The sequence below is a fragment of the Colias croceus genome, chromosome 27 (genome assembly GCF_905220415.1).
Source record: "Colias croceus chromosome 27, ilColCroc2.1".
NCBI lineage: Eukaryota > Metazoa > Arthropoda > Insecta > Lepidoptera > Pieridae > Colias > Colias croceus.
Window position 1 is genome coordinate 4,928,218 of NC_059563.1, and position 23,705 is coordinate 4,951,922.

General features: G+C 30.9%; 1 protein-coding gene and 1 long non-coding RNA gene across 2 annotated transcripts; both read right to left on the reverse strand.

The window, feature by feature from the left end:
• Nucleotides 1–9,295: 9,295 nt before the first annotated feature.
• Nucleotides 9,296–23,020, reverse strand: LOC123703776 (lysosome-associated membrane glycoprotein 5). The gene is made up of 6 exons (XM_045651925.1): nucleotides 22,780–23,020; nucleotides 14,735–14,841; nucleotides 11,589–11,720; nucleotides 10,740–10,856; nucleotides 10,054–10,256; nucleotides 9,296–9,623 (listed from the first exon to the last, which is right to left on the reverse strand). Exons 1-6 carry the CDS (start codon nucleotides 22,856–22,858, stop codon nucleotides 9,377–9,379), a joined length of 885 nt encoding a protein of 294 aa, XP_045507881.1. The 5' UTR covers nucleotides 22,859–23,020; the 3' UTR covers nucleotides 9,296–9,376.
• On the reverse strand, nucleotides 12,471–13,905 carry LOC123703777. The gene is made up of 2 exons (XR_006753039.1): nucleotides 13,320–13,905; nucleotides 12,471–12,755 (listed from the first exon to the last, which is right to left on the reverse strand). It is a non-coding gene; the product is annotated as an uncharacterized LOC123703777 (long non-coding RNA).
• Nucleotides 23,021–23,705: the final 685 nt, after the last annotated feature.

A 23,705-nucleotide genomic window follows, 5' to 3' on the forward strand; every position in this document is an offset into this window, starting at 1 on the left:
TTGGTAAACCATTTTTTTCGTATTTAACTTGAAAATGTGTTAAAAGATAAATTAAAAATTATTTTATTGAACTAATAAATTAAAAATTGGCGACGCTTTTGGTATCTTTAAAACTTGCCAATGAAGTTTCACTTCTGACACGTTTGCTCGGCACTGCACACGCTCTTTTTGATTAGGCTTATTATTTGCTAAAGTCAGTCCTTATAAAAATTAGCTGCAGTTACTAGTAAAAGCCCACTTCAAATAGATACAACAGTTTTGGATATTAACTGAAAATAACGGAAAAATAAAAAAAATATAGTTTTATTTTGTTAACTAGACATCCTAATAATAAAAATATTTTTTTTTCATATTTTTTTATTAAAAGCTGTTTTTCTGATAGAAAGAGTCAGATGAAATATTTCCAATGAATAACAAAATATATAGAAACCTATTTATGTTCGAAGTTTCAAACAATAATATAATACGGGCTACATGCTCCACTTGCTTTCGACATAGCGTGAAATGCAACTGTCAAAATGTCATTTTAATAATAGCTAAAATAACTAAGAATAACAATGACTTATTACAATTTCTAAACTCAAGCAAAGTGATCAAACAAAAGAATAGGTACAAACTGAAAAAATAAGTTTTTACGTAGGTATACCTACAGGGTGTCCCACTATACTGTACTGACTGTAGACTGTAGTTAAGCATACACTGATCACGTAAAAAATACTTAACCAACAAAATTATGTCAAAAATTGTTTGCTAAATTTTTCCTTAAAATCCATGTTTTCTTCTCTAGCTTCGCGCAGCCGGCATATACAGCTTCGCTAATGTGAGCATTTTGTCTATGAAAACATAATCTTAAACGATAGCTCACGTGTGGGTGGCAAAGTAACTAACAAGCAACGCGCCCAGGGGCCATAGACAAAGTAACAATTACAAAACGATAACGAAGTTAGAAATCGCTAAAATGTATGGGATTGACATACGCCGCGTTAGATCACGTGGTCTATCTAATGTCAATCCCATACATTTTAGCGATTTCTAACTTCGTTATCGTTTTGTAATTGTTACTTTGTCTAAGGCCCGTTTGCTTGTTAAGGGGTGTACACATAGAGATTTAAGAATAATTCATCTATTTGAAAAAAAAATGCTTCTGGAATTTCATAAGTATTTTCAGCGTATGCAAAACTATACCTTCATTTGAGCTTAGTGTACCGACGGTGGGATATCCTGTACCTATAGAATACACTTTACTTAAGTACGTACCTACTATACGCTTTGCATGACAAAATAATGAAAGCAATAATCTCTACATTACCTATCTAATATTATCCAATAAAATTAAGAAATATTTTTTTTGTTTGTGTGCATCGATATTGAAAATGTTTATGTATTACGATGTAAGTCATAAACTGCTGGAACGATTAAAAAAAATCCGTGAAAATGTGAGATTAAATTTTCTATTTATTTTAAACTAGCTGTGCTCCGCGGTTTTACCCGCTCCGCTCCAGTTGGCGATGCTCTTAGCGAGATGATATTATAATATGTATAGCCTATAGCCTTCCTCAAAAAAATTGGCTATCTACACCGAAATAATTTTTCAAATCGGACCAGTTGTTCCCGAGATTAGCGCGTTCAAACAAACAAACTCTTCAGCTTTATAATATTAGTATGAGTCAATCCAAAGGATACTGAGACAAGAAACATTACAAGCTTTATCTTTACTTTTATTTCATACCTAGGTACTAGCTTTCCGCCCGCGACTTCGCCCGCTTTGTATAAAACCTAATAAATTATATACTGAAACCTTCCTCTTGAATCTCTCTATCTATTAAAAAAACCGCATCGAAATCCGTTCCGTACTTTTAAAGATTTAAGCATACAAAGGGACATAGGGACAGAGAAAGTGACTTTGTTTTATACTATACATAGTGATTCCTACGTCATTATTAAGAACTATATAAGGACCTATATTTTAATCTATAATATCCGTGGTATTATAATATACTTAATATATTATTGAGGTGCACTTTTTTACACTAATAACAGATGTTTTTATCCTAGCCTAACCGTTTCTGTTTTTTCACAAAATAACAACATCCGATCGTTAGACTTTAGTGTAAAACTTCCAAATATTTCAAAATCACCCCAATTTTGACATAAAAATGACAAATTATCAATAAAAAAAATGGCCGACACGAACTCTAACATCCAATAAGAATTTTAGCAATTTATTTTAAAAAGTGGAAGCTTTTTTGGTTACCTGACACCTCATTACGATAGTTGCATAAAATCTAATAATGTTGGAATGTGTTGGATAAGCCTTATTATTTAAAACTCACGTATTCTATGAAAATGTTGAAAAAAGTAACAAGTAAATGTAAAAATGCTTGAACATATAGTTCATGAAAGTCATACAATAGATACCTTCTTTATTTATTGCTGGAAGCAAACATTATGGAAACCATTTCCCATTTCGTTTTTGTTTGTAATTCAAAAATGACACAGTATCGGAATATATTTATATGTAGGTACCTACACAATGCACATAACTCCCGTATATTTTAATATCTCTCTTGAAATTAAATTAATTATACACGTCCAAGATTTGATTTAGCTTTCATAACTGACAAAGAAACCCATACCAACGGCTGTAGGTTCATGCGCTTATCCCAATAGCAACAATTACTCAGATACATATCTAAATATTACAAATCTGAAGAAATTTTACTTTTGTTGGATCGAGCAACATTTTCAGCAGTTCAAATGAAGAATTATGAAAACAAGAAGACGTCTACCATTACGATTCTACGACCAATATAAGCGGACTGCGGAGCATCAATAAAAAATGTTGAAAAATGAAAAAAAGAACCTTGTAAGAGCAGACGAACTGGCTATGTATAAATTTTCAACAGTTAAAATCTATCGTTTCCCTTCAATTTATTTATTTACTAGCTGTGCCCCGTGGTTTTACCCGCATTGCTCCACTCGTATTGCTCTTAGCGTTATGATAAATTAGGCTATCTAACACCGAAAGAATTTTTCAAATCAGGCCAGTAGTTCCTGAGATTAAAGCTGAGTCCAAACAAATAAACTTTTCAGCTTTATAATATTAGTATAGTTAGGTCATATCCACAATAAACGAATATAGTGTCAGACATTTGTATGTCTCATCGCGGGGTTATTTTTTGTGGCAATAAATCAGTCACCCCGTGAAAAACTATCTGTTATTGCTTCGGGGTTAATTAGGTGACGCTAAAATTAGTGGCAATGCTTGCACTTTTTAGTTTTTACCACATCTTTACTAATATTATAAAGAGGAAAGGTTTGTAATTATGTATATAGGTATGTATGTATGTATGTATGTACGGTTTTCACGCATAAACTACTGGACCGATTTTGATGAATTTTGGCACAGACAATCTTTTGACCCTGAGAAAGAACATAGGCTACCTTTTATTGCGAAATATCTACCACGGGCGAAGCCGGGGCGGACCGCTAGTTTAAAATAATTTTAATACTAGGTATGTAGTTACACTTTTTACGATGTCTAACGATATTTTGTAAAACTTATTTTTATAAAAAATAAATATATAAAGGAATATTTTACCACGTTCTTGCAAATCAATAAAGATTTGATTAGATTTTCTAGACATTTCATACTGAAACTAAACCACGTTTAGGAAATGAAACATGTTTTTCACAGACTACTTAGTAGAATACTACACATTAATAATACCTAGGTACGTAAATCTAGAAAATTCTAATAAAAATGTCAAAAAAACAATTCAATTAAGAACCGAACGAAAACAACCCCCTCTTATAAAGCTCAGTTTATCCAAACAACCCCTACAATTAAATATATTAGCTGCCCTTACACGCTTGTTACAACGTATGGCGGGAATCGCAAATTACACGGAAAATTACAATTAATTGTGTTGTTTTAATAAGGGTCAAAGAGTATAGACTAGTCACTAGACAATGTTGTCCTTTGTTTATTAATTATTTATCTCTAAAATATAAAACGTTATTTCTACAATTAGTTAGAAAGAAGACGCTATAATTGATTGCCAGTTAAACTTTTTTTACTTTGCTGCTAATCCATATTAATATTATAAATGCGAAAGTAACTCTGTCTGTCTGTCTGTCTGTTACTCAATCACGCCTAAACTAATGAACCAATTTGCATGAAATTTTGATACCCGAGAAAGGCTACCTTTTATTGCGAAATATGTACCACGGGCGAAGCCGGGGCGGACCTCTAGTTACTAATAATAAGAAAGTGTTAAATAAGTTTTGACTTTTGAGAGGTCAATAACAATCAATAATAGATAATAATCAATAAGTAAATATAAATATCCACATCGCCTGCATGTTCTTGGTGAAATTAAATTTTAATAAATGAAATGAAACCTCAATTAAAATGTATAATAAGTGTATGTATTATTTAATTAAATGAAACTAAGTATTTGATTTCCCGTGTATTGATAATAATTTTTCTCCAACTATTAATGTTAATTCATCAACTGTAAGATTTTAAATTATTTATCCCCAAAACGTGTAAGTTTATTGGCTCCCCTGAGGGCTAATTATGGATTAAATTGTGAGGGTTACAATATAACAAGCGTGAAGTGACCCTTTCGAATAATAAGTGTTAGTACTAGCACAGATAATATACGACTATAGGTATCTATATTAAGTGTGGTGTAAAAGAGTAATTTTGATTTTGTATTATAGCTAAGTATGTAGATGAAGATATTTTGTTTTCAATTCTATATCTATGTAGGTATAGTTGTAGCTACTATACATACTTAGCATTATTTTATTTGTAGTTGAAGTGTGGCTAATTTTCACAATAAGAGAATAGCCAAGACTCAAATGAAATTCGTATGGGTATGAGATGTTTCTCAGCAGTAAAATGTAGCCTACATTACACTCTATCCTATCTCTCTCTGGACACAAAAAACATTTCATACACTTAATAAACATTATAGCGAAGTTTCGTGTAAGGACTATAATAATATTATTTTATACCTATGCCTATTTTAGTACTTAACGAAACAATATGTACGTGATAATCAATACTTTATACTGTATAATTAACAATCACAAAGTGAAAACTACTGTTGTAGATGTCTCTATAATTAAAAATTCGTCTGATTTGAATACAGTGGAAGAAAGAGTATAATTAGTTTAGCGCACGTTCACTAGATGGCGTTTAAATAGAGTTTAGTGATGTGCTTATATAATTTTGGAGATCGATAAAAAAAATCTGTGATAGGTAGCACAATGAAACCATCGTAAACAAAATATATTCTATTTGTTTTTGATTCCACAGTTATAAATATTATACTGAATGGAAGGTAGTTAGCTTTGCTACTGCAATGGTCTGTGATTCTAAGTAAGTTTAGTTATTCAATAGTTTTATCTTAGTTATTTAGTATATCAATTTAATTTTATTAGAATAAAGGAAATCTAGCAGGTATCAAATAACAACAAATAATTTCGACGTCATTTATTCATAAAGATAATTTCATAAATTAACGCACTAAATTACGATAATTTTTGAGATATGTCACTTATATTTATTCAGTGGTAAATGTTATATTCCAGGAATATGCATATATTGCTGTGTAGAATATAACTCGTCATAAAATTGGTGTTTTTTGGAAATCACGAAGTTTCTGTTACCTTTAAAAGCTGTTGCATTATAACATCACCACTTTTTCACTATAATAATATAAATATATGCTTCAATTATGAACTAAAGTAAATCTTTTTCATACACATTACAATATTTTTTTTAATCGAGTCATACAATATAATTTGTTGTAACCATGTTAGGATAGTGCACACAAACGAGATCATTCATATCAAAACAATTTTATGTTATTTTGATTAAATTTTGTGCAATCTTTCAAAAGGGCATAAAATGTTTTTGTAAAACCGTCATAATAGTTACTCATTCTTGTTAGTGTGAATATACAATTGGTACACCCTCTATTTGTTTTATTTGAAAAAGACTTTAGTGGCTTTTTTTGGGAATTATAATACATGGTCCTTCGTGCCGGATTTACCTCAGCTCATAATTGTGACATATAAAATTAATATAATAAGCTACAATACTTTAACGCTATTGTTATAAGATCAATGTTATTGGAAGACAAATCGTATGGCATATAATATTTTAGTATAATATTTATTTTTAATATAAATGCACCGATATGTATAACGCTAATAAACTCACGAGGGAACAGCTACGGGAATCCAATACAAAATATTAGGAAAATAGACATCTTATCTACTCGAAAAATTTTCAGAAAGTTTTTAGCTTAAGACAGAATTTTATATTATAAAAATTTTACCGGTGTTCCGTTACTAGACAAAATATCTCTCGTACAGTTCGAATATTTAAAATAAATAAGAGAGGATAAGTAAGTTAATATAAAAAAAATGTCTTCAAAATCAGATCCAGTATTGTATTCAAATATTGGATTACTATTTAGAAATGGACCCAAATCTATAAACGTACATAAATAACTGAATCTAAACAAACTATTGAAGGAAATAAAAATTAAGCTAAAAGGTGGACTCATTCCTCTTCACAAAGCAATTTCTTATAATCTTGAGATTAATCCAGTAACAGACACCAGCGTTAAATTACACAGATCGTAAATCGAAACGATAGTGCAAGAATACAAAAAAGTGGCACGTGATTAGAAATACATCGAATAAAATTACGTTAGACGAGCATCTTGTATAAAATTCAAAAATACATAATAAAAGCAGAAGAATACGCGAAACTAAAGCCACTTTATACAGCAGAAAGCGTTAACGTGGAGAATTACAGACTAACTTACGCTAACCTCAAACAATACCGATCGAACAACGATCCAAAATAGTAACATACAACTTATTTGATTACACAAAAACGATATGTTAGAGTAATTGATGAGTATAAGGTATTTATTAAAGAAATAGCCCTCACAATAAGCTTACACACAGCAACCTTAACTAGCAAAACTTGGATACTAGTGTCTTCACTTACTCGTTAAACTAAATATGAATTTCTAAAGGAAATAGAAAAATATTTACAGAAACCGTGGAAGTAAATAGAGGTAGATAAATTAGAATCACATAATATTAGGCTTAATGTACTTAATAATTTAATTAATGCAAGCCACAGCTCTAGAGATTTTAGTTCAAGTTGATTGCTTTTGTCTTTTATCAAAAAATAAATACTTGACATATATAAAGACAAATAATTGAAACAGATGGGGGTAGTTTTAATAAACAAACCGACGTATTTGATATATTAACTCAGTTAAACATCAAATTTATCAAAAGCACGCGTGTCACAAGTCACAACGAACGTGAAGTAAAAGCAGTCCAGAAAAACCTTATAAATATGTAACTTAGTATAAATATACAATATGTTAACACTACAAAAATATTAGCACTTTCGATTATTGGTACAGAACATCGAAAATTACTATTATCTTTTTTTTTTGGTGTTTGTACTTAGCTACTGTAACGAATGTATTGTCTAATAGCATATTAATAATTATTATTGTTATTGATCAAATCTGGAACTACAGCCTAAGAGCGAGAATCATTAAAAATATCACAACATATTCCTAAAACCGATATCCCATACCAATAACAAAGTACAATAATTTAAACAATTACACAACACGCCGATAAATATCTAATCGAATCCAAAAATGCCATTCATTTCGCTCATTTATTGGCGTGGCCTATAATACTATACCGTAATTGATAATATTATAACCTACACTAGTGGAGCCAAGTTTTGCGCACAATACAACATCGATATCAGCCACTTTGTCGCAACGACGGCGTCGAATAAAAAAGTATTTATTGCTTGTACACGTAATATCATCAGTGTTCACTACACCGCAAACAATTTATAAAATAAATTATCATTTAATTACATATATCCCATAATTATAACTACAAACGTATGTTGATAAATTATATTGTGTATATTTATTATCGTGTGATATGTAATTATTTTATACTGTGTTAAATAGTAACAAGGGAAACGCTATATTGACGATTACATGTCAAAGCGATTGAGTATTTACGTAGTGCTTAATATATTTTAAGTAAAGAGAAAAAATAACCTCTTTAAATTCAATAATCACTGACATCGAGGAAAAGCCACAAAAACCAAACTCTCTCTAAATGCATATACGTAATGAATATGAATACATATTATATGAATATTCGTTTTTATACCGCACATATTGTATAGAACCAATAAAATTTTAACTTATCTATAACAAAATCACTGCGTAGATTCATCGGATGAGATTCAATAGATACTATCTCGAACAAATCGCCTTGACTTACTCATGAAACAATTATTTCAATTAAATAATACTTCTCTTAACCTAAGTCTATTATTTTAATCGTCATTACATGCAACATTCCAATAGATTTAACAAAAAACTTTCCAAACACAATATCTACTTTAAAAGGGTCAAAATTGTGCGATTATATTTTTTGTTAATTCTATTAACATGCCGTGAACGGAAATAATCTATCCTATAGTTTTGCGGGAATACGAGAGGATTAAATACATTTTTACATTACTTATTATCAACCATCAACAACTTTTTTAAACAACTATTTTATATATCTCTGATAAAATATTCCCTTACATAGAGTTCGACTACGAAATTTTTCGCATTTATATTTCGCTTCATTAATAAATACACGTGTAATATTCGCGTATAACATTTCCGAATTTCTATAACAAATCTAATTACTTGACGCAAACGCTATTTATCGATAGTCGATATATTCTTACATACATCACTAGACGTATAGTCTGTTCCAAAGTCACGTACGATCTGCTTTGGTACAAACTTTACACTACGCATTGCACATGCGGCAAAATACATGATAACATATCGCATTTTGGATGTATTGAGTAATTGGCATACATTTTTGAGATCAATTGTTGATGAATGCGTTCTGAATTTAAAACGAATATACGATAAATAAAAACCAATAAATTATCGAGAATATAATATAATAAAATGAGATTCAAAATCGTTTTCTTAAAACAAAATAAATCGAAATTAAGAAATACAGTAATCATTGTTATAATTACTCAGATCTTAATAAAAAATTAAATTTAAAAAAATTGTCAAACGGTAAGAAATCGATTTTTAAAAAAATACCTAGATGACAAACAGTAATTAAAAACAAAAATTAATCAGCAATTTTAGGTCACCTCAAACACAAGCAAAAACAACCACAAAATCCCAAAAAAAAATCGAAATTCGACTTCAAAAAAAAACAGGCCATAAAGAACGAAATTCGAAAAAAAAAACTCAGAACGCATTCAACCCCTTCATTCCATCGTGTCATATTGGACCTTTTTGACTTTCAAATACCGCCAAATCGCGTAGCCTACTAGCGTTCCCGCGGTTGCTATAGCCAGAGCTGAACCGACAGCGACTGGCGCGGTTTCCGAACGAGTTCTGTTAGCGTCAGAGCACTTCCATGGCGGGCCGAATAGACCGTCGCGTTTGAACATAAACGGTTGGAGACGCATTTGACGGAGGTATAGTTTTGCACGGTGCGCTGTTGTGGGGTTACTGAAAAGATTCGATTGAAATTAATTTTAGGTCATTTCAAATATAGTGAAGCTGTATAAAGTTGATTAGGGACCATAAAGTAAATAATTCTGTATTTATGCCTATACAGAATTATTACATAGGTGTATATTAGAGGTATAATCTTCTAGCCAGCAATATTACCAATTCCTAAAGAATTGGTAATAGTCAATTAACAATCAAGGATAAAATCACTATCTGTTATTTTTTTAAATTCTCTAGTTTCCAGATGTTTTTTGTTACCTATATTCTAATTTCCAAGTAAGAATTTTGTAGAAAATTATTGATCAGAGAATTGTCTACGATGAAGAAAAATGTTTTGATAGTTAGTACCTAGAACTGGTTGAATTGATTGTATGATCCAATAATATCGCACTATACGCAGAGCCGTAACTATACATTAAAAACTTACCTAGCATCCTCTTCCAGCAATTCCACGATAGATTCATCAGGACAATCGAACGACTTGCCAACCGGAGTGGGAAACAATAGTGCCCTGGGCCCTGTTGTGAGACTAACTCGCCGACCCTGCTTCGCTGCGTGTTCCAGTATTCGGGCACTCGAGTTGTATGTTAGTCGGATGCTGTCGACGTACCAACGTTCGCCACCTGGGGTCTGTAGGAGTCAAATAGTAAAGGTATAGTTGATTGACTGGGCTGAAGTTTGCACTACTGTCTTGCTCATGTAGGTAAATCTTATTACTGTGGTCCAGTCCATATTTTATGTTTTATGCATACATACGTCCTTAACTTATTCTTCGTTCTTTTGTGGTATAGTAGACATTTTATGTTGTACGCATCAACTAATATCAGTCCGGCCAATAAGATTGAATAGTATTGAAATTTTTGGTATTAAAGATAAGGCTCTATATTTCCATTGGACTTCAATGAAAAGAAGAAATGCTCATTTAATTTGCTTTTCCAGAAAGAAATTTTTGTGAGTTTTGAGATATTTTTCGTTTTATGCTGTTTATCAAAATTTTAATGTCATTTGTTTTGTAAATAACTAAATACATAGAATAATCAAAGAACATATTAAAGAAAAATCATTTAAATATATGTGACCTTTTTAACTTACAACAGATTAATTACCCCATACCTTAGCAAAAGTCCACTCCAATGCAAACTCCTTGAAAGATAGCACCAAGGTCTCGATGTCCGCTTCTTTACACGATCCGGCGACATTCGCGTTGTTCGGCACGAATGTGTTCGCGTCCTTCGAAATTATTTACATTTTATCAAAGATACTCAAAGGCCTTTGCCCGGAAAGACCCCATCAGTGTTAAGTAATAGTATTTATGAGTGGTGGTAACCGCATAACAGAAGATGATGCAACCATATTCTTCTGTTGCCATAAAAAAACGTGCATGTTACTGTATACTATGGAACACAGCATTATGAGAAAGGTTAGAGTGAGCAATGCCTCTTGAATTTATCAATCCCTATATCAAAATATTATATGGCGATTACCAAAACCACCCAAAACGACTTATCAACACATTAAAAGGCATTTCACAAAGCTATAAACCTTTGTCAGTTCTTTCAGTGTTACAGAAAATTACTAGACTAATTTTGTAACGATTAAGGTGACTATAATATGTAGGTAGTTAGTGCTCTACTGATGACAAATTACTTTCAGCGCTTTCATTAAAGCCCTGGCCTTTGCGCTTTGAGAATTAGAACTATTATTATGACGTCTGTAGGTAGATATTGTACCTAATAATACTACATGTTGTGTCCTTGATTGCCTGATCTACTTAATTACCATAATTTTTAACTTTAATGACGTCAAAAAGCAAATCAATTCCTCATAAACCCCCTCCCTCATAGGAAACCCGTGTTCAAACTCCCAACAGTGTGAACATAATATATTATACAGGCTGATGATGATACTCAAAAATTTGACTACCTGCCCTATCTCTACAACTTATAACAAATTAATACTCACAGCCCGTTCATTAAGTTTGGTCATATAAGATATATCCAGCAATGCGTCCACTACCAGCAGGATACATGTCTCCCCCCCACTTCCTTGCAGACGATATGTGGCCGTCAACAAGCTGCGTTCGGTAGCTGGCTCCTGGAAGTTATAAAGGTACTAGCTTCACCGCGAGGTATCTGGATAAATACACCTAATTTCATAATAAAGGTTTTCTGCATAGAAGATATAAGGTTAATTGTATCTAAATTGCATCAGCTTCAAATATTGCATAAAATATTCTTGGGCATTTTCACAAAAATGTACCCCCTCCTTGAAAAATATATTTTTTTTGATAGTATTATATTTTAAACTTTTTTTGGTCTCTTTAAAACGGAAATTCAATATACTTCAAGAAAACATATAATATGATGGGTTTAAAATGAGAAAACTGTAAAAATAATAGGACACAATGGAAAGTCTCGCAATTTTATATCAGTTGTGTGACTATATTCAGTAGCTGGAAAAACAGTGCAAAATATAAGAATTTTTAGATATTGTTTATTTATTAACTTAAAATCGTTATTTTGTATATTTTAAACACTCACTATTCCCAACTTTTGGATCTAAGCTAATTAAAAAAAACAATAGTATATTCAGTATTGTGACTCTGGTACTTTAACTGTCATTATTATCTTTACATTGAAAATGTTAGATACTTTTTTAGAGAAAAGGCAACAAATATTACACTTATGTATTATTCTCCATTAAAGAGACTGATTTGAAGGGTATTAAATGTAAAATCTACTGAAATATTTAAAAAATTCAGCTCCGTAATATAGGGACAGTCACACAACCGAATACCCAAAAAGGGAAAGGGTGCGTTTACATGGCGAAAAAAAAGTACGCAGGCACACATAATAAATATAATTATAAACTTAACTTAACTTCAAACTAAATTATCACAATCAGTTCGGGCTTAAGCCATCACATTATTATTATTTATCTAAAGGGTAAATTACTATCAAGATTCAAGAATAAGAAGTCTCTTTTATGTTTTATATTGGCACTAATCAAATTAATCAGTCGATAATCAGTCTTCGTGATTCGTTTATAATATTAACCTTAAATAATCTCAATCACCATATTGGATAAAAAAATCTTGTTTCAGTGGACGCTGCAAACACGAAGGTTAATCTGTAAATAAAAAAAACCAATGAAAAATATCGTGAAAAAAATTAATTTTTGTTCCCATATTATCTTTAGTACTTACTTATACAAGGCACATTGTCTAGATTCTTAGTTCTGCTGGCTTATTTTGTTTCTTTTTCTGCATAATGCTTCTTTTTTTTCTTCAAAAAAAAATTTTACTTCCTCATGCAAAATGATCAATCAGCTGTTGCGATTTGTATGGGGAAATAATTTTTATTTTGAAATCTACTTTTTGCCGTAGTTTCCTACTCAGTCAAAAATGTCTTGGAAAAATATTTTTATAGCTCAAGAAAATCGCCATGTAAACATTGCTTTATGTGTTCAGGCATGTTGTGACTTTTCGTTCAGCGTATATGTGACCGCTCAAATAGTCACACAGCGGAAGTCACATTTGATAATCCTCTAGTAATAAAAACGGTTTAAAATATAACCACAACACTTATATTCATCAAAACTTTTGATCAACTTACATATAAAAACATTTAAAACAAAATTAACTAAATACTACAAGATAAATAGATAGAAATAAGCCAAAATATGGTCACATACCTGAATGAAGAATTTGGTCCCTGCGGCTTGCAAACACGCGTGCACTCCTTCTAAGCAGTTTTTTGACCCTGAGGGCTTCTAACCTGATAAGTTGCATAGCAGTAGCTATGGTGTTGACAGTAATGCAAAAATATTTGAACCACAGTAATTTTCTTTTTAGAAAATCGGTGACACAACTGAATGTTCCGGGAAGGACAATTTTTTTGATTTTATTTTTTATTTTTTTATCTTTTATTTTGTTATATAAGGTTATTATATTTTAACTATTATCACAGTAACTGATTATCCTGGACCAAATAAAACCTTAAAAGATGGTACCTTTCTTACAAAAAAGTTAAGAAATAATTTAATAAACGCGTAAGAGTAAGCAGGGGACAGCGTAAAATTACCCTTTTTTCAATTGTTATTTATGATTAACTTAACTTTATTTTAGATTTTGTCATAGTTTTTGTTAAAAAAACAAAATATTGTATACGTATAATCACTTTGATAACATATATAAATAAATCTGGCAACTACTTCATTATATAGAATTTAATGAATTCGAGGGACAGTTGAAAATCAGGGGGGTATACATTTTTGTGAAAATGCCCTCTTATCTACGCATTCATGGTAAAAAAATTCCCAAAAAAAAGTTGAGTCCTTGTTGACCTGTCCATGTTGCTGGCAAAATTGCGTGTTGAAATTTACTGGCAAGCATCAAATTATTGACGAACATTCATAAAATATTCCAGCGACTATTTATAATCTCTTCGAGAGATCTAAAATAGACATACAGGTACATTTTCATTCTAATATTTGCTATAAGATACATCTAACAATACACGGGAGGAGAGCATTTACAATAATAGACCGTAGTGCGGCAGATCAGTTCCAGCTATCAATACTATTGTATTGTAGTCTCTATCTTATCTATTGTATTTTCTACCTATAGCCACTATATAATATTTAGATTATTCTGACTGTGAATTACTATTAAAATAGACAGAGTTATTTATAATATTGTTCCATTGATTCAGCTCTGTGCCCGCCAAGTCAAGTTTTTGGTCAGAATTTCCAATAAAATTTCCAATCATTAACAGTTTTCAACCAACGCTCCAAATCCTTACAGTTCTTAATTCGTAAGTACTACTTTTTACTATCCCTTATTAATAACTAGCTTTCCGCCCGCGGCTTCGCCCGCGCAGTCAATCAAAAACCCGCATAGTTCCCGTTCCCGTGGGATTTCCTGGATAAAACCTATCCTATTTCCCGGGGTAAAAAGTAGCCTATGTCCTTTCTCGGGTACCAAAATATCTCCATACCAAATTTCATGAAAATTGGTTCAATAGTTTAGGCGTGATTGAGTAACAGACAGACAGACAGAGTTACTTTCGCATTTATAATATTAGTATGGATTATATCCATATACAAACCGTGGACCCCGGCGACAGCGTCGTCTTGCTGTACTTAGTTATCCGTGGCCGTCTCGTCGAAGCAATATTGTCGAGTTGCAAGCTATGCACTGAACATACCACCATCACTGCCAAAAGATACCACATAGATTACCACATTCACGTAATAATAAGCTTGAAATTAACAGTCAGTAAACAGAGAATTAAAACAATCGTTGGATGCTCTTTCAAAATTTCTGGAGCACATTTTCCTTGTGTGTTTTGATAGAGTGCATAACTAGTACAAGCGTTCATAACTTGAGTCGCGATGAGATAGAGATGATACGTATTTTATCGATAGTTTTAAAATTGTTGTAATAATATTATGTTGATTTATATTTGTTATACAATATTATTTGTCATAATATACAATACGTTTTGTGATGTTTACCACAGATGCTTTAATTTCTTAAAACCACTGTGTGACCAATAACATTTTATGCCTACGAGATTATCATAAAAAAATTGGCTTAGCCTTAGCATCAAATAGGAATCAGCTTTAATTATCTATCACCTAATCTTGTGAAATTAGGTGTCTAAAATAAAGTATGTACTTAACAAATAAAAACATGAAATAATTTTGATTTATGATATGAGTAGCTGCACAAATATAAACATTGATACGGTCACAGTTCACAACACGTTCACAAGTACAATACCTAGTAGATAAATTAATATTTATCGAATTATCAATAACAACTGGTACATCACTACGTAGCATGTAAATGGAAAATTATAGCCCACTGAGATTAATCTAGACAGACGGTTGTGATATGTAGGACATTCTAATTGAAACACGAAAGGACTAATAAAGGATTTAGAACTACTATATTAGACTTTGAGCTACTTAATAATAATTCACGATTCTTTATTTGCACATATAAGGACAGGATACTGGAAGAATAATTCTTAAAAGTGGATGAGATTCTTCTTACAACGAATTAGCGTGAACATTATTCTTAAAATTGAAATAAAATGTAACAACAATAAACAGTTAACAATGGCCGTTCCATTCAGGTAATCACAGCATCTTTGTTGTCAACTATAATATATTTATTGAAAGTGATTTTTCAATTAAATTTATTGTTATACAATAAACATAATTATGTAATATTATGTAAGTCGAACTTATCAATAATTATTGTTCATCGTAAAACTCTTTCTGATGACGATCATATTATCATATCTATCTACCCCCAAATTCATAAAAACAAAATCTTCTATTCATTTGTTGTTATATTTAAAAGGCTTGGACATTCAATTAAAAAAAATAAAAACTTCAAATTCAATCACAACATTCGAAATCTAAAAATAGAAAACCAATAACGGTTCAATTCTAAATCAAAAATAGAACAAAACTGGGCCAATAGACGCAGTGGCGCGAACTATTAAAATCGTTCATTCATAAACTCGAGAATCGAGATATTGGCAATTTATTCTGGCGATTGTTGTCTATGTGTGTAACATGGCGCGTTATTAGTGTCTGTGGTTGGTACTTTTCGTATATTTCACTAATAGCTTCATAGTAACTTTTCACTTTGTTTCATTTGCACCTCCTTACTTCTTCTACTTGCCTGGTACATTTTTTAAATTCTTTTAATCAATGCTAGAAAGTTACCTTTTCTTGTGAACCTGTAAGCATAAGGACCAATAATAATAATTGTTATTAAGCTTTTTGTTAAATTGAGCTTTCCCTGTGATTTGAGCTTTTTGTAAAATTGAGCTTTGCATTTGATTTGAGCTTTTTTGTTAAATTGAGCTTTCCATGTAATTTGAGCTTTTTGTTAAATTGAGCTTTCCATGTGATTTGAGCTTTTTGTAAAATGAGCTTTCCATGTGATTAGAGCTTTTTGTTAAATTGAGTTTTCCATGTGGTTTGAGCATTTTGTTAAATTGAGCTTTCCATGTGATTTGAGCTTTTTGTAAAATTGAACTTTCCGTGTGATTTGAGCTTTTGTAAAATTGAACTTTCTGTGTGATTTAAGCTTTTTGTTAAATTAGGCTTTCCACATTCGATTGTTGTTTGCAGAAAAGTTATTTGTGTTATTGTCTTTTCCTTTCCTAATACACGCAAATGCTAGGGAACCTCTTTTTAGAGAAATCATGTCCCTTCTCGATTCATATTATTATATATTAGGTATATTCTACATACTTAGAGTAAAATATTATAGGTATGTAACCTTTATATCACTTCTACTGAATTAAAAGAAATAAAGCAGGGGCGTGCGGATTCCGTGGTAAATGTTAAAAATATGTAATGACGATTCAAAAGTGCTTCTAGAATAAGTCTAATCTATACCTACATATAATAAATCTGTAGAAGGGTCAATTCTGTACATTGAAAATATTGAAAAAATAAATAGCAGGGGGTGTTACTGGATCGATACCAAACCCAAATATGTTATTAAAAAAAATTTTGTCTGTCTGTCTATCTGTCTGTCTGTCTGCCTGTCTGTCTATCTGTCTGTCTGTCTGTCTGTATGTTCAAGCATCACGTGAAAACTAACGGTTCGATTTCGATGAAACTTGGTATAATTATACTTTATTAACCTGGGCATAAAATAGGATACTTTTTATCCCGGAAAAATACGTAGAAAAAAATAAATCTTAACTTTTCTTAATTTTTCCGCGCAAACGGAGTCGCGGGCGGAAGCTAGTTGAATAAATAAATGTTTGAGTTTGATTACGTACAATATTTTGTACAAAGTATAACCTAGTTTCTTTGGAAGGTACATGGCGTAAAATTATAAAAGGAAAAGATATAACAGATAAGGGCGTGGTTAATCTAATTTTTCATAGAGAAAAATGAAAAAGTTGAAAAACATTACGTCAGAGTGTCATACCGCCATTTTGCTTATGGCCCGTCGAGACAAATGGCATCAGGTAGCCTAACCTTTTGTCAAAATGTCATGTGTGAACCACAGGTATCGTAATGTTAGCGAACTACGAAATTATATTATTTTATACTAGTTTTAGGCGCACTGCTCCGCTACTATTGGTTTTAGCATGATGATATAATATATTATAACCTATAAGCCTTCCTCAATAAATGGGCTATCTAACACGGATATTTTTTTAAATCCGTCGTTCCTGATATTTGCGCTTTCAACTAAACAAACTCTCAGCTATTTAACATAAAACACAATTTTAGTCTAGATATTTAATTCCTAACCGTATCTTTTTATATTTTCATCTAAAATAGGATCAGAATCGAAATAATAATGCATGAAGAAAGTTCGAGATGTTCCTTAACTTTTGGGACGAACTAAGCGTAAACATAACCTTCAATAGCTTTACTAAGTACAGTCTACAGAAAATATAATACTGCTTTACCACAAACGAGCTCAAAACTATTTCGTGTAAGACAATTACGTTCACTGTTGGTTTTTAACAGAATTAACAATTTCAGGCTATCCTAAAAGCAAAACTTTATAAGTCAGTCACGTTTTGACTCGAGCCTGAAACTTTTGGTATTGATCAGCTTCTTTTAATCCAATAATATTAGTACTCAATGAGATATAAAAAAGATATGGTTAAAGCTTTTGATGGAAAACAATAGAGACCGATAGACTTTAGCTTAGCAGAAACTGTTAATAAGCCTGAAATTTTTAAAAACTTGGTTTAAAGAATAATGTTAAGTTATACCTAATAGAAATACAAATTAAAACTAAGTTTTAATATAATTTAGGATGAGTTATCCGTACCAAAAATTCGATTACGTATCTGATTCTATGATTTAATCGAGCTTTTTTTTCGGTACTATACGAAATACTTTCGGAAACTTATTTTCACAAAATTATACTGTAGCTGCAAATACCATATTATAAGGTTTTTGAGGATTTATGACCATTCATTAAACATGTCCCCACTCCCGTTTGAGAGTTGTTTTAAATTGTCTACAAGGAAATATAGAAACTATTAGTTGAACTGAATAGCATAACGAACCAAAATACTCATTATTATTACGTCATACCTCACAGAAATGTTGTACTCTGAATAATCAAATAAAAGCTCTCAACGGAATAGAAGCCAAATGTAATTTACTATATTACATGCGGTACGAAAATACTAATCTATTTTGTTAAACAAACACTAAATAACAGAGTATCTTTAAGTAGTATTCAGCTGAATATATTTTCAAATAATTGACGTGCATAATAATGTATTCCACTGAAATGAATGTTGCATACAAATTACCTACTCTCTATACTCTACGATATTCATGGTCAATAATGCTCTAAGCAATAACCAGTATGCAAAATTTCAATTTAACAATTACATATATTTAAACTGAAGTAGTAAATAAAAGTTGAAAGCTAGTACCGTTACACGTTTTAAACAAAACCAGGCCCAGTATCGATCCTTGCAGCACCCCCGCATAATTGTTCCATCCTTTACAAACACCAATCCTCTATTTATGAATAACTTCTGTTTAATATTAAAACAATTGAATAAATTCAACCTATAAAGAATGTTAAATGACAAAAATAACATTATTTCGTATCAAATCAATTCACACTAACCATGAGCAACTAATTAAAAAGTCAGACTAAAATTAACGAGAACTTTCCTATTTCAAGTAATGGAAATCAATCGAGCTCCAATTTCTGGAAGGTTCATTAATATTGAACAATGGCTCAGAATAGATTAGTCTTTCTACAGTTAGTTTTATATTTAATAGCAGTATATTTATCACCCTTAAGGCATTTACCTCGACTTGTGTTATCTTTTTCTTATTATTTTTCCTTATTTTCAAAGTCAATGTTTCTTTTGTTCATTGATAGTGTTGTATGAATTATAATTGAGATTGTAATATATAAAATATTGATTAAAACGTAATTAAAACTTTTCAATCATGCCAGTCACAGCAAAAATGGAACAAAAAATTGGTAGATAGAAGTCACGTCTAACCAATAATTCAACTGAGATAATATAAATATATAATTAAAAAATGACAATGAAAAAAAATCGCGTGTGATTAACCTTTTTAGGTACGCTAATCAAACCTGAAACCTAATTATGTGTACTAATTACAACATACAATAATTAACAAATACATACATGAATGTCATGGGAGCCAAGTGCCTACTCAGTCCCTCTAGTGGGACCTGTATTAATTATTCTAATGATGACATAATTGCTTTATTATTTGCATAATTATTGTCCTTCCAATGCTCTCTACATATTAAAACTGTGTGTAATCCACAAAAAAATAATATATTACAAGGAGAGGAGGACACCCGCTTCAAGATAATATAATGCATGCTGTAAGAATTAAAAATTGTGAGCCAAAAATAAAGCTTAAAGGAATCCAAGTTATAAACAAAACCAGGCCCAGTATCGATCCTTGTAGCACCCCCGCATAAGTGTTCCATCCTTTATAAAATTAAGTGACAACAATTAAGTGAAATTAAAAAAAGAAAAAACAGGAATTACAAAGCTCATCAACTCATAACTCAAACTAAAACATATACTCATTTTTTTATCTTCAAATGTTTTTGATTAGACAGTCTTAAACTACCTCCACAATTAACAAATCACGGTCATACTATTCAAGTATTTACGGTATCTATTTCAGACTACAAATAGGTAATTGTTTTAATTGACTTCATTACAGCTATTTATGCAACCTCTGACGTACCTTTAAACCCACGCGAGAACCGTAGGCGTAGATAGAGAAATCAATTTAACTACCCTCATTTTCATATAACTTTATCGACGCTATAGCACTTTCCAATCTAAAGTAATGGCTAGTTTAGTATTATATGGTGTGGTAATGGCATTGAAAATAACATAATTACACACATTATAATATTACGTGCCTTCCCTTCATTGTAGGAAATCTTTTATAAATTTTAGTTATTTTACAAAAAAGGTTTCATTTAACTTCATAACACATAGATAGGTATATAGTATGTAGTAATATCTACGTACTTGTTTTTGTAGGTATCTAGCATTTCCTGAAATAACATTAACATTACTACTAATAACATTTTAATATACCTAGTACATTAAGGGAATTCCGGATGTAGGTGTAATTCGTGAACACTTCAGAGCATCGTTTTATTGTATCATGAAGGTATCACATGAATCATGAAAACAGTATTTTATAAAAACTCAATTAAGTATGTAATTAGTTACGTTGCATTTACTAACAGTTTATAAATATGACTTATTTTTATTTAAATTACTCTACTGTATACTTAAAAACTTTCAATGATACCATAAAATAAATGAATTAAAATTATTTCATGAATTCACTTTTATATTTTACTAACCTAAAGGTCTAAATAATATCTAAGGATATGAGATATATTTACTTACAAAATATTTATTCTCTCCTCTCTCGGTTTGTCCAAACACTTCACCAGATATTAAAATCAACAATCAAGACGGGGTCGGAAAAATACGTATCTATTTCCAAAGAAAATATTTGTTTTCAGTTATGTAAGTAGGGTAGGAGAATATTCAACTACCCTACCTACTAATAAAGGTTGTTTTTCCTTGTCTTCACTTCGATGTCGATGCCAAGAATTTTCGTGAAAAAAAAATATATTTCTGTATAATATGAATTTGAATAACTTTTTAGTAGAATCCATACTAAATACTAATATTATAAATGCGAAAGTAACTCTGTCTGTCTTTCTGTTACTCAATCACGCCCAATTTGCATGAAATTTGGTATGTACATCTTTTGATACCCGAGAAAGGACATAGAAATCCTACGGGAACGGGTTTTTATTTGAAAACGCGGGCAACGCCGCGGGTGGAAAGCTAGTATATTATAAATAGCTTTGGTCAAAAAATCTAGGCTATATAATAAGGATTTATAACCAACTTTCATTAATTAGAGAAGGTTCCTAGTCGTACGTGTTTCCTTAAAAAGTCACAGTTTTGTTAAAATATTTAGACAATCTTATCATATTTTAAAGAAAATTATGTTCGCAATAAGAAAATGTCCTAAATTTAAGTTTAACGTTACGTAAATACCTAAGTAATACCTACAATGTTCCTTTCTTTCTATACAGATTAAAAGAATATTTACAGGTATGGTAAGAATAATATTATGTATTATTAATTATTCCTTCAGTTTTATTCAACAATAGTTACTATTGTATTGTCACAGTGAAAGCAATCTTTTATTACCATAAAATACTAAAAAATGTCCCGTTTTCTCAAAGAAAATAATATCTTTTCTAATCTTATCCAACGGTAAAATACAGGCCTAACTGTACCTAAGTACTGCCTAAGAACAATGTATTACAACTAGGTTGTCTAGATTTAAATCGATTCGGAAGGAAGAGACGGACAATCTAGGTTAGGTCCTCTTTTCCGCATTGTGATTCACAATTTTTTTATTATTGCCATTTATAAAAATAAAATCCTAATAAAACAGGTTAATAAATGGAAAACAATGCAATTTAAACATTGCTACAATGCTCTTAAAAACAGAGATACCTATTTTCTAGGTACGCACAGGAAAAAAATATAAATTTTCGATAATATTATTTTCCAATTTATAAATTAAATATCGTAATGGGGTTGCCATGAACAATTGTTTAAAAGCCCAAGTGTATTCACGTTTTTTTATTAACGATTTCGATACAAAATTGCGTTTATTTTTATAAAAAAATATTACAAATTAAAAAAAAAGCTATTATTATAAAAATATACAATCTATCAAGTAAATTAATATGTGGGTATGAACAAATATATTTTTTAATTTTGAATAATGTTGAGGGTCTTACGGACCTACACCAAAAATCTTTTGTTCCACTATTTTGATAACCTAGCTTCAATTTAGATATAATCAAAATAAATAAGTATATCTAGATATATATTAAAAATATGCACTATTTCTAATATATACCTAATTATATCTAGGTAGGTATGCAACTAAAAATTCAGTCATAAAGATTTTGTGATAAATGAAAGAAAGCTTGAAATATCCTCGATTATTTTAATTCTCTGTGGGTATTAGAAGTTATTCAAAGATTATAAATAAAATAGAAATGGCAAATACTCACAGAAACACAGAAACTTCGTCAGGGAGCACATAGCGGAATCCGCAGCCGATACTAAACTTATGAGCGATCTGCGAATCATTATGCTACCGTCTTAAAAAAACGTAAATCATTTAACAATTTGAATGTTTAAAAATAAAACCGTTACTTTAACTGACAAAGCTTAGTACATCTGATATCCATTTGGGCGAAAGTATGCCAGAAATCTTGTATTTTAACGTTTTATACTAAGGTTTGCAGTGGTATGGCGGACATTTTGTGACGTCAGGGGAAAATCAATCAGTTCGCGCCTGCGCAAAGCCCATCCTTGGCCTATTTTGTTTACGGCGACCGTGACGGACATGTTTAATCTTGTATTAACACAAAATGGCGACCATTTTTTATGAATGAAACCCGCTCTCATTCAATTATTTATTTTTAGATCGGTTATCGCGATGTTAAGATTGCTTATTATATAAAATGGTCATTCATTACTTATTTTTCCTACAAAATTCGGTCTAAGTTGATAGAAATTGAAGATTTTTATTGTTTTATTATTTTTCTTGATATTAGCAGTTATTGTGCAAATCAAACTCTCTTTTTAAGTACATACACAGATCTGGTACCTACATATGTACTTAAAAAAAAATTGTCGCCATTTCTTCATAATTATTCAAACCACCATTAACAAACAAGTAACTTTAAAAATATTTACCTATTTTATGTTAAATAATAATTAAAATATTCAAATTAAATCTATCTGAGGGGGTTTCATCGTTCCGAAGTGAATTTACAATTTTTCAAAGTAGGTATTGTGATAAAAAATACAAACTGCTTTAGGGGCCTGAAACGTTAACAAATTAAAACTGAAGGACAGGAAGCGTTTACAATGTCTCCTTGATGTAATCTCCATTGAACAGAACGGTAAACCCCCAACGGCCATGGCCCGT

What these genes read in the sequence shown, in the direction of transcription:
- LOC123703776 (XM_045651925.1), bottom strand. Translation starts at nt 22,858, where the DNA reads ATGATTCGCAGATCGCTCATAAGTTTAGTATCGGCTGCGGATTCCGCT. An exon ending in GACGAAGTTTCTGTGTTTCT is followed by an intron (nt 14,842 to 22,779) that starts GTGAGTATTTGC and finishes ATCTTTTGGCAG; the next exon opens with TGATGGTGGTATGTTCAGTG. An exon ending in TGGAGTGGACTTTTGCTAAG is followed by an intron (nt 10,257 to 10,739) that starts GTATGGGGTAAT and finishes TGACTCCTACAG; the next exon opens with ACCCCAGGTGGCGAACGTTG.